Source organism: Mycteria americana, chromosome 7 (assembly GCF_035582795.1).
Source record: "Mycteria americana isolate JAX WOST 10 ecotype Jacksonville Zoo and Gardens chromosome 7, USCA_MyAme_1.0, whole genome shotgun sequence".
Classification (NCBI taxonomy): domain Eukaryota; kingdom Metazoa; phylum Chordata; class Aves; order Ciconiiformes; family Ciconiidae; genus Mycteria; species Mycteria americana.
The window spans coordinates 56,406,629-56,418,645 of record NC_134371.1 but is presented as its reverse complement, the minus strand read 5'-3'; the positions used below and the strand labels follow the sequence as shown (position 1 = coordinate 56,418,645).

At 37.1% G+C, this 12,017-nt stretch overlaps 1 protein-coding gene across 9 annotated transcripts in view; it reads right to left on the bottom strand.

The window, feature by feature from the left end:
• The window catches only part of FUBP1 (far upstream element binding protein 1), a 36,923-nt gene extending 24,972 nt beyond the window's left edge, over nt 1-11,951 (bottom strand). For 4 of the 9 annotated variants that reach the window (XR_012776606.1, XM_075508515.1, XM_075508517.1 and 1 more), the window contains exons 1-15: nt 11,731-11,950; nt 10,456-10,546; nt 9,402-9,464; nt 8,537-8,575; nt 8,149-8,188; nt 7,267-7,316; nt 7,103-7,174; nt 6,764-6,821; nt 4,403-4,565; nt 4,223-4,321; nt 4,038-4,139; nt 3,262-3,364; nt 3,077-3,177; nt 2,322-2,463; nt 974-1,134 (exon numbers count right to left, since the gene is read on the bottom strand). Coding sequence is in view for 6 of the 9 variants with exons in the window: in XM_075508515.1 (XP_075364630.1) it covers nt 974-1,134; nt 2,322-2,463; nt 3,077-3,177; nt 3,262-3,364; nt 4,038-4,139; nt 4,223-4,321; nt 4,403-4,565; nt 6,764-6,821; nt 7,103-7,174; nt 7,267-7,316; nt 8,149-8,188; nt 8,537-8,575; nt 9,402-9,464; nt 10,456-10,546; nt 11,731-11,844 (1,398 nt within the window). In the remaining 3 variants the exon portion in view is untranslated. Of the gene's footprint in view, nt 1-973; nt 1,135-2,321; nt 2,464-3,076; nt 3,178-3,261; nt 3,365-4,037; nt 4,140-4,222; nt 4,322-4,402; nt 4,566-6,763; nt 6,822-7,102; nt 7,175-7,266; nt 7,317-8,148; nt 8,189-8,536; nt 8,576-9,401; nt 9,465-10,455; nt 10,547-11,730 lie in introns of all 9 variants that reach the window. The other 5 variants (XR_012776607.1, XR_012776608.1, XM_075508519.1 and 2 more) reach the window with 4 other exon arrangements.
• Nucleotides 11,952-12,017: the final 66 nt, after the last annotated feature.

Below are 12,017 nucleotides of genomic sequence, written 5' to 3'. Positions count from 1 at the left end.
AAACCTTGAAGTTCTCAATTTTTCAGCAGTTTAGAAGCACAAATCTGAACACTTTAAGAATATAATCTTAGAAATATATATTATATAATAATATTATATATAAATATATAATAATACATAATTGTAGAATATATAATAATTTATATATTATTATATTATAGTATATATTATAATATATACGAAAGATTATATATATCATCTTATATATCTAAAGATTAATCAAACAATCTAAAGGTTTGATTGTTCCTAAATAAAGATGTTTCCCTGGAAAAAACAGTCTTTTTGAAGATTAATTAGGCTTATGGCTAGTTAAAGAAGAGAGTTCAAAGCAGCTGTGGCAGTAATAGCAACTAAAAAGCTGCATTTATTTCAGTTCTTTCTTAAGGAAATAAAGAATTTTACAAATAGACATGGATTTTTCCACAAGTTGCATTAAAAAAAAGCACAAACTAAAACAAGACTATCAGTGTTTTAAAATAAAGGGATACACCTAAATCTGGCCAATCTTGCTAATTAAATGTTTGTAAGATCAGGTACAAAAAACAGGTAGTAAATTTGATTACATGCATACAATGCAAACAAAAGTGCAGTTAATTTAAAGAGTATAAACTTGGATTAAAACTCTAAACATACTCAGACTGAAAAACTAAACACATAGTTTAGTAGCTTTAACAATATCAAGGGTATCTCTGAAGTTGTCAAATTTTTCATTACACACAAAGCGGACATCTTCAAGAACACATCATTAAAAAATACACTATATTACATCGAAGAAAACAACTGTTTCTTCCATTTCAAGTTTTTGCTTCTTTTGGTGCATCAAGTTATATTACTTTAAACCCAGATTACCATTTATTATTATCATCAATTTATTATCTGATTAAGTAATTTTGAAGTGAAATGGAAGTCTCCACAAAGGAGACTTGTTTCTGTTTAGTTACAATAGTAAACCAAAATATAGTTATACACTCACTCCAATCTTCTCTTCTATAAGTTGTCGTGCATAATCTATTTGCTGGGGTGTTCCACGGATAGTAAACATCTTCATGTTTGGATCCGCATTAGGTGGAGGATTTCTTTGAAGTTCTATTCTAGCACCAGACTGCTGGCTTATGCTTTTAATAGTTTCACCACCTACAATGCAACATAGAGCTTTTATGCATCAAAACGAAAATACTAAGATTCAAATCCAAGAAAGTCAACTGCATCAAAGCTGAAGATAGAGAAGTGAAAAGACACCTATTCTTATGACCCATACAAGAACATTCTAGCAACAATTTAAAAAAAACCTCTTCAGTGTAGTATAGAGTTTTGATTGCAATAAACTAGTAAAAATATTTTTTAAAGACCACAATATTGTCACTCAGAACAGCAAAGAATTCCTACAAAGTTGTCTGTTTTTTCCCATTCATGTAAAGATGTGAGATTAGACATGAATACAACTGATACCCACTGTTATCAGTAAATATCACTTTAAAGCCTAACCTCCTATAAAGCAGCAGGCAAGCACAGATGACAAAACAACCCCAGAAGCTGACCAGATGGTAAAGTCCGCATTTTTTTCAGTGCACTAAAACCAGAAACTTAAATTCCCTAAACTAGTTCCTCCTCTTATAGGATCCTGAGAAGTTACTTGTATCATTAGTAGGCACAAAGTTTTCAAAACAGGGGTCATTTGGCATAAAAAAAAAATTAAAAAAAAAAAAAAAAAAAAAAAAATCAATCAACCTTCCAGGTCAAGAACTGAACTATGTCAGCCTATTTGTTGTGTCTGGAAAACACATTACAAACAAAAGATTAAGATAACTCAAGCATTTCATTTAGAAGCACACAGTAAATTATTTTTAAAACAAAATTATTTGAGAAGTAATTATTTTAATAAACACACACATGAGAAATTGTTACAGGATTCCACTGTAAGAGATCTTCACCGGAAAATTAGTTTTAAGAGTGAGTTATGGACACAATAACACTATGCTAATCAAGCAGTATCAAATGCAAGTTAATTATAAGATACATCATCTAAGAATCTACCGAATACTACCAATGTAACTCAGTACTTATTACTTTAAAAAAAAAAAAGTTAGATAAATTGATTGGTTCTTGACTTTTAACTACTGGGATATGTGTTTTGGTGAGGAAAATCTGAAAAGAATATTAGGAGTGTTATGATTTAGTAGTATTACATTGTTCTACTGTACATGAAACTATTTGCAAAGGCTTCTCTTGAAACATCTCTCTAGTATGGCTATTTATACAAATAGAAAAGCCGAGAGTTTTTTTAACTACATATAGATACACGTATATGTAAAATATATTGCCTTTGCCAATGATTAATCCAGTTTTGCCAGTGGGAACAATAAAATTGAATTCCTGTAATCCACCAGGAGGCCCCATGTTCCAGTTGCCTTGGCCTCTACCCCTTCCTCGACCACCAGGTCCTGGTCCACCAGGGTTACCAGCCTAAAAAGAAAAAGCAACAAATTAGCATGTTCTATAAAAATTACTGCAAACAAATTATTAATGCCAACTGGTTACATCACATCATTTGTTAAGAAAAAACTGATTTACTACTCAGATGGTTTTGAAAGTAGTATTTTTTCCAGAAAACATAAATTAAATTTTAAAAGATCTTCTGTACAACTCTGCATATGCAAAGATGAAGGAAAGAATATAGAAGAAAACAGAAAGTTTCACATGTACAAAGATATAATTTATGTCTGCCTTCTGTAAATGCAATGGTGGGGCTCATCTCAAAATAAGCATTTAAACCATCTTTTAAACACCAATTACAACCAAAAGTAACAGCATATCAGCTATTAACACAAGACAACAGAAGGAGCTCTAAAACCAGCCAGATCAAGAACTGCCATGACTTTGAATCAGTATTATCATTATCATCACTTGCAAAACTGTAACTGTAAAAGCAAACATTCATATTCCAGACTGAACTTTGAAGTAGATTCAAATGACACCATTAAATTATTTTCTTTAGTTACACACTCATTTTTAAAATTTTAAATATTTCCAAAAGTCTGGCAAGAGATTTTAAATGGTAAACAACATATTACCCAACCTGAACACTTCGAAGGAGATCTGTAATAATTTCTGCAGCATGTTGACATCTGTCAGGAGGCCCTGTGATTTGGGCTATTCTATCTGGAGTTGTTCCATCATCTGGAATAAAAATGAACTATTCCAGTACATGTAATCCAGTAAACGTACACTCAATTCACAGAAACTTACAGACATATTACCAACCTGGCTTAAATTGGATCCTAACACCAGCATCATTCTGTATCTTTTTTATCATCTCTCCATTTCTTCCAATTACAATGCCTACAGCAAATCGTGGTATTGGAACCTTAAAGAGAAAAAAAAAAAGTCAAGATGTCAATGATGCAAATATTCCTACCAAATTCACACAATTAAAGGGTCACATGTTAGAATGGCAAACTAGGGTCAGCCCTATGCCACTTAAGGCTTTCTGAAGTGTGATTTTTTTTTTTTGACATCAAGTCACAAGCCTAGCAAATACTGTACGAAAGCATCAAAAAGAAAGATCCTACGCACTACAAGTTCTCACAGTGGCAGCAATTCCAGTGGATATTATGCTTCTTACAATCAAAGAATAAAAGTTCTAACAGGTCTAAAATGGAGATTCTAGCAGATGAAGCTTTCAGCCTCACCTCTGATGAACAAGTTATAAGCTCATGACTTGCATAATAGGTGGACTTAAATACTCTTCTGTAAAGGCCAAACTCCAATTTCTATAATGACATTATATACTTAGCCATAAAACTTATTTGCTTATTTGATAAAAAACTCCAGCTAGCTGAAACTGTTCAGAACTGCTGGTACTGTAAAGTGAATGCTACACACCATTTGAAGTTGAAATTTCAGCAATGATCAAGTAATACTTACATGCCACAACCACTTTTGGAATCTATTTAAGATTTTTCAGTGGTATTACCCAGCTTAACATTTTAATGTTAACATCTCAAAATATAGTGAACAAGTTTTTCAACCATGCTTACGTCTATCCCTTCATTTCCTCCTATTCTTGACCCATATTCGTTGCGCACCTCTCTAAAGCCACCTTGATCACGAATTAACTCCAGCACCATTTCCTTGGCTTGCTAAAAGAAGAATGAAAGTTCATTTAAGTACTGCAACACTAGAACGGATTTCAAAATGCTGTGAATTCTGAAGGACACCTTACTTGAACTTTATAAGGGTCTCCAGTTATCCTAAGGGGCTTGTCTGCACCAGTGTTCTGTGGACCATCTTGAATCATGACCATTTTGACACCTGCCCGCTCCTATTTGACAAAAGGGAGATCAATACCCACTCAAATCCAGGTTCAATATCATCACATGTTTAAGAGAAGATGCATATATACCTGTAACTGTTTAATTGTCTCTCCACCTTTTCCAATAACTAATCCTGCTTTACTTGCTGGAATCATAATTTCTTGGACTGCATTTCCAGGTCCATCACCATGATGAAAGCCAGGTGCAGGTCTTCCCTTTTCAACTATCTGATCAAGTAATCTTTTTGCTGATCTGTGAAGGAATAGATACATTTATAAATACACTTATTCCTACAAGTATCACTTGCCCACACCTATTCTGCTTGGAATTTTTTTTTTAATTTGAAAAGTTTCTGCAGAAGAAATATAATTACTATCACTAAGAAATGAGGCAAACTCAGTAAATTGTAACAGTAACTTAAGAAACTAATTGTAAGATAATGTGGTAGACTGAAAACCACCCCAACGTCAGAATACAAAAGGTGGTTCTTTGTAAAACACACATAAGTAAAAGTTACCTCCTCAAACATGACCATCATACCTGAATATAGTAACATTGATCAAACCTTAATTCAGAACAAAAGATGGAAACCTTGTCCTTTAAAATATTAAAAAAAAAAAAAACCAAAATGTCATTAATTAGAAGATCTGAAATTGTTACAGTTTACTTTAGTGCATTAAAAAAAATAAATCACCACACAGAAAGCTTTTTCTAACTTTGCTTAATTTCAGTAGTAATTCAGGTAACCTCTCATTTAACAGTAATTTTTCTTTAATCTACTAACAGCCAATCTTAACATAAAATAGATCTGTGTTAAGTTTTATAAAAAGGCACAAAACCCACAGACTGTAAAATAAATCTAGCTTTAACACCAAGTACCATCAAGCTCCTGCTTGATTCAGCATGCAAAGTAAGGACACTTGTACTTGAAACTATTACCAGAATAGTGGACAAAAGCAAGTATATATTCACCACACACCTAAGTCAGTTGCCATCAGGGTAAAATAATGATTACAGTACTAACATTAGTTAAAAACTCTTCCCTCTAATATGCGAGCAGAATAAACTATATGGGAATTTTTCTTCTAATTAAAGGAATGACTTCATTAACAGCAGCCTGCTTGGCTGCAACATAAAAGGAAAATGCCATATTACTTTCCCAAAGGAAAACATGTAGCTGCAGGCCTTACCTGCAAACATGAAGCGGGAGCAGCTAACATAAATGAGGTAATACCAAATATACTACTACACTTAAGATCTTTCCTAGCAAAGCCAGGATAAGTTGGTCTTCAAGTGGTTATACAACCTCTGTGCCACGAATAAAACCCCATTTTCATTGCTATCATCCCCTTCCCTGAACACAGGAAGGCAAAAGTTAACTTTGCTGATAGGTACTACATAGACATCACTTTCATAACTTTTAGTATACATTAATTTATACCAAAGACATTTAAGAACTCTGATGGGCTGGGCTTTGAGTAACTCCTGTTCTTACAATTACTGATTTTCCACATTTTCCCTGTGATCTTCCAATTTACGGTTAATAGTTTCATTTTAGCACACATTTCAGTATACATTCACATATTTCATTCTCAAGCTGAAATCAGTGCATGGTTAGATAAGTATTATCTACAACAAGATTTGGACTTGAAAAAGTTGAAGTTTGTTGTGGTTTAGCCCCAGTCAGCAATTAAGTACCACACAGCCGCTCGCTCACCCTCCCCCCGCAGTGGGATGGGGGAGAGAATCAAAAGAGCAAAAGTAAGAAAACACGTGGGTTGAGATAAGAACTGTTTAATAATTGGAATAATAACAACAACAACAATTGTAATGAGAAGGAAAACAACAAGAGAGCAAGAGAGGAACAAAAGCCAGGAAAAAACCAAGTGATACAACCGCTCACCACCTGCCAACCAATACCCAGCCAGTCCACAAGCAGCGATCACTGCCCCCCCGCTTCTATACTGAGCATGACATCATACGGTATGGAATAGACCTTCGGCCAGTTTGGATCAACTGTCTTGGCTGCGCTACCTCCCAGTTTCTTATGCACACGGCAGAGCATGGGAAGCTGAAAAGCCCTTGACTAGTGTAAACATTACTTAGCAACAACTAAAACAATGTGTTATCAATATTATTCTCATACTAAAATCCAAAGCACAGCACTATACTGGCTACTAGGAAGAAAATTAACTCTATCCCAGCAGAAACCAGGACAAAGTTCCGTATTTTTGTCTTAAAATTCCAAGTCTTAAAATTCCATGTTGAGGGATCTGACTGCAGGTTCAGGGCCTTTTTTCTTATGTGTACATTTAATTGTCACCAGACCGCCTCTTCAATAGAGGAAAAACACAGTATTATAAACATACTATCTAGATATTATATTTAGATCTAAAAAATGAAGTGTATTGCACAGTGAAATATGAACACATGGAATTTGTTTTACTTACTGAACAGACTCTGGAGTTCCAGTTAGCATACATGATCTTTCAGGCAGGCCTCCACTATCTATGGTTACAAAATAAAACCAATTCAGCAGTAGCATTAAGTCAGAAAGGGATTATTAAATTAAACACAATATACCAACTACTGGAACTTCACTGAAGTAGAATAATGAGTGTATCACAACATTTTGCACTTCTTTAGACTGTGATAATCGCAATTAGCACAAAACATTAAAATATACCTTAAATGAAGGTTCAGGCAATTAGAACCAACGATCAGCCTTCTGAACTTTCTACCAAAAAGCCCACCAAAATAAACAAAGAAAAAACCCCACAAATAGTTACCAGGTGCAATCTGTATTTTACAGCCAGACTCTTGCTGTATACGCGAGATCTGCTCTCCACCTCTGCCAATTACTTGGAGAAAGAAAATATAGAAAGATTATTTGTATTAACAGCGTCTGCTAACATCCCCCACTATACTACGACACCACATCCATACTACTTACTGAATCCAACCATCCCATCTGGAACTTTGTACTCCTCTGTCATCACAGACCTACAGAGAATGTTAAATGAAACAAAAGACAACGACCATTCAGAAACCAAACTGGCATTAAATTTATATATATCCTCCCATTAAACTAAAGAAAGCTAGTGTCCCCACTATCACCCTGGTTTACCTGCCTCCCATTAACTTTAAAAGACATCATGCAAGCACAGTACTAAGTAAACTAACAATATAAAAAAGTGATAACAAAAAGTTCAAGTATGATATGAACTGATCTAAGTTTTCCTTCACCCTCTTTACTATTAAGAGATGTGTGGTACAGAAAAGGCCAGTGTAGCATGTTAAGTTTCATCTCTATATTCATTGAAGTATGCTGAAAATACACAAATTTCAGCATCTCATCCACCAAAACCAGCCAAAGCATAAAGAATAATAGTTGTACGTGGTTGTTTAGGGAAGAAATGAGTGGAGAAAACTACTAAGTTGTAGCAAATGTAGCTGACTGAGCAATACACTGTGTTAAATCTGATTTTCTTTTAATACATTAGCTTTCCTTTTTGTTTACAAGATAGTGTCAACCCTTTCCTCTTCCGATCTGTTTCTAACTTCTGTTTATGCTACCTATGCTCAAATAGTAAAAACCAGCAACGCATTTTCCTTTTACTAAGCTTGATGCCCAGCCTAGACTGCAAAGAGAAAGAAAGAGACAGCAACGTAGATGCATTTTAAGTGTTTGGCTTGGGACTTGTCGAAGCTAAATTTCAACAGATCATAGATACAGAGTAATTGCTTTATGCATTGATACCTCTTTTTCAGAAAAATGTCTTGAAACTGCTTTCAGTAAAAAGGAAAACTACATTAGATGTAGTGTAACTCTTACCTTTGTTGTTGATGCATCGGTGGTAGCTGATTTCCAAAAGCTATAAACAAATATTGTTAAAATTAAATTCAAACAAGTAGTATAATTTACAACTAAGCTTCTCCTTTGATAATAAAACTTAATTGTATCAACTTTTGTCCAAGTTGACTTTTTAAGAAGTGTTATCAAGAGGTTTAAAAACAGCTAAAGATTCTCAGCTGTTGCTAACATTGTTGTCAGTTTTACAAAGCAGACTCGCACTGCTTCAAGAAAGTAAGACATAAACCCCTAGCCATTCTGTTGATCTTACTGATTCAAGTATCACCTACCAGAACACTGTTTCAAATTCTGGTTCTGACAATGTTACACTTGTTTAGGTTTTTTTGGCAACAAAATAAAAACTACTTACAGTCATTCTGAGGAGCAACTTTCTTAGCATCTGGTTGATCTGCAAAATTAAGATTTTTTAAATTTTTTTTGCCAAGAAATTCAAGAAGTGTTTACACCTTTTAGTGTGAATTGTAACTTTCCAGTGTATTTTAGTCCCCCTTTCCTTTTTTTTCCTTTTCTTTTTTTTTCCTCCAATTTCAGGGAGTTGATCATCTGAATAAAAGAAAGAATCTCACGAACACTCAGCACTTGGTTAGTATAGCTGAAAAGATGTTAGGTTTTTCCACATTATCTATTCAGTATTTTTACAAAAGGCAGTTTTCAGAACACACTGTAGATTGCTCACAGATACCCAGTCACTGAAAGTTAACTAAGACAAGGAACAAAGTTTAACTCTGTTGGTTGCTCAAGCTAATGATGCTTCTATAGTAAAAAAGAAAAAAAAAAATCAAAGCCATACAAAAATCAACAATTTAAAGAAAAAAAATTTGACCACAAATCTAGATCAAACATCTGAAAATACAACAGTGTCACATGGCAACGCAATCTCAATCTGAATGTCTATATGAAATTCCTATCCAAATATCAAGCATTTCATAGCATAAAACTTCAAAAAAAAAGCAGATTCAAAGCAACTACATCACTACCATCCAAATCCTTTCTGTACAGTAAAGGAATAAAAGGCATAATTAACCTATATCTGAAAAGATAGACTTCAGATGCTTCCTTCCCACCCCAAAATAAAGGTTATATGAACCACCATAATTTATGTGCAGCAAAAACTCAGACACATATTCGAGGAAATATTTGTGTCAATCCAGAAAGATCCACTAGTTTATGTCATGTTTACATACTAAACACAGGTAATAAATAAAAATTCCTGCCTTTAAAAGGAGAGGGCATTCCCTCCCAGTGTGTTGTACTGCTCGGACTTGTCCAAGAGCCATCTACACATAAAATAAAAAGAATACATTACATATATCATCTGAAGCATCATTAGCTCATTTTTTGTATAGTAAAAACCTCACCGTTATTAGGAAAAAAAAAAACTTTATTACAGGACACAAGAACTCCTGATATAAAGCTTTAGTTACATTCTGCAGACTGAGTTTCAATCCTCTTAAAGGAAAAAAAGGCATTGCTCTTTTGTGAGACCTATGAGAACATTTCAACAAGCTCAGAAATTTCTTTCCACAATTTAGCCAGGATTTTGTGTGTATGTTAAACATATCAAACCCTGTTAAGTTCAAACTGGCTGCTTAGTAAGAGACAGAAGACGAGACACACACATTTCAGGAGAAAACTTTACTGCAGTATAAAGCAAATCCAAAAAGCTGCAACAAGTTAGGAGGTTTAAGTATGATCTTATCAGGGTTCACACATGCTATAGGCTTAAATATTAGACTAAGCAAAAGCGTCCACAAGGTAGAAAACTTACTTTCCTGTCTTTTTTTAAAGTCCTATGCTTTTACAATGAAATGCATTAATACTTTTATTTGAAACTGTGCAGTAATAAAGTACATGAAACAATAAAATTGAAGGAGTGAGCACTTCCTACTCTAATTGTAATTTACAAATTGTAATCAGTCCTACACAACAACAAAAGACTTAAATGACATACCTGTGTAAGCGTTTCTCAACCATGAATTTACCCGCCCCCCTCCCTGGCATACATTTTCCTCTTTACAGCATTTAAACCACACTTAAAATATTTTAAAATAGGCTTACATTCACTTCAGGTTAGAGCACAATGGTTTAAAAGAAATTTCCCCATTAAACTGAAAATGAAAAAGCATGTCATGATCTATAAAGGGAACAAAATGTTTTTATGCTGTGGTATGGAAAAAAAAAAGCCCGCAAACAAAAAAACCACCTGCAATCCTTCTGGCACCGTGGCCATACTCAACAAAAATAAATGCAGCAGTAACGAGTGCATACCTCCATCCTCAAGAGGTCTTTTCTGTCCTCCATAACCGTAGTCATTTGAATTCATTGATGTGCCAGCATCTCCTCCGATTTTTGCTGCAATCTAAACAAAAGGCAGATGTTGTGAGTAAAAATAAAAAAAAAAATTAAAAAAAAAAAAAATCAGTCAGCTCTCATTTATTCCAGGTCTTCTAAACGATTTTAAGCGATTTAGACAACACATATTAAAATTACCCCAAATAAGTAAATAGAAGGCTGCAGCTAGAAACAGTTCTTCGCACAGAAATTTTATTTTTTAATGTCTTCAAGGAGACTTGCGCTGATCCTTCAACAGCAGTTTCCTATATTTTCTTCATCGGTTAAAAAACCAAAACCCTGCCCTTCAAACACCAGAAACTTTTTTCTAAAAGGGGCTTTTCCTTTTCTACCCAGTCTTCACGAAACACTGCGGTATCTCACAGAGGGCCTGACTGCTGAAACCATTTCAAACCTTGGTAGTCCCGACTACACCGAGTCTTCAAATATTGCCAAACCCGCGACGGGTTGTTGTCAGACGAGGCGAAAATTTTGCCCAAGAAATGATGAAAACATGGCCCGTGGTGCAAAACCTACATATAAAACTCCGGGATAAAGAACTTCCGAAAAGACAGCCCTCGCCGCCTTCGCTCCGCAGGCCGCAGCACTTCCCAACCGGTCTGAACAGGTTAGCGGGCACCGAGGGCGCCTCGGGGAACACAATACGGGCCGCGCGGCGGAGCCGCCCTCCCTCCTGCCCCTCCGCCGCCCGAGCGGCCCGGCAAGGCGCCGGGCTCCCGATAACGCGCCGCTAGACGCCGGCCGAGATTTTGCCTCCCCGCAGGCCGGCAGCAGGGACCCCGCAGCGCCGCTCCCCTCGCCCCCGCCGCCCCGCGATGGCGCGGATCACCTCAGGCCCAGCCGGAGCACTGCGGGCGCCCAGTCTGCCAGCGGGCAATGGCGGAGTAGAGGGAGCCCGAGTCTGACTGGAAAAACGTTTCATCACCCGAGGAGGGCGGGCGGCGCGGGCGCTCACCACGGCGTGCGCGGAGCGGGGTGAAGGAACAGGGCAAATCTCCCCCCTCAGCCACCCCGCAGACACATATTGGCGGCGGGGCCCCCTCCCCAGGTCTCTCCAGAGCCGAGCGTCGTCAGGGCGCAGCCCGCTAACTCCTCCCGCGGCTCAGGCGCCGCGGCCTGGTCAGCAGCTGCCTCCAGGCCCCGGGACCCGAGGGCCCATTGATTTGGCAGAGCCACGTTACACACACACACCTGCCTAGCCCTCTGCAGCGCGTCTTTAAAGGCATCGTTCACTCCTCCACCTCCACCGCCGCCTCCCCCGGGCGCGCCCGAAGCAGGAGGGGGCACCGTGGAATAGTCCGCCATACTCGCTCAGCCACCGCTTCCTGCCCCACTCGCTGCCTGCCAAGAAAGAAAGAAAATGGCGGCGGGCGGGAGCCTTTCACATTCCTGCGCGGCATCGTGCTCGGGGAGGGGGGAGGGAAAGCAGCCTAACCTCGCGAGACCTCGGGCGAGATTTCATAGGGGTGCCGGGGAAC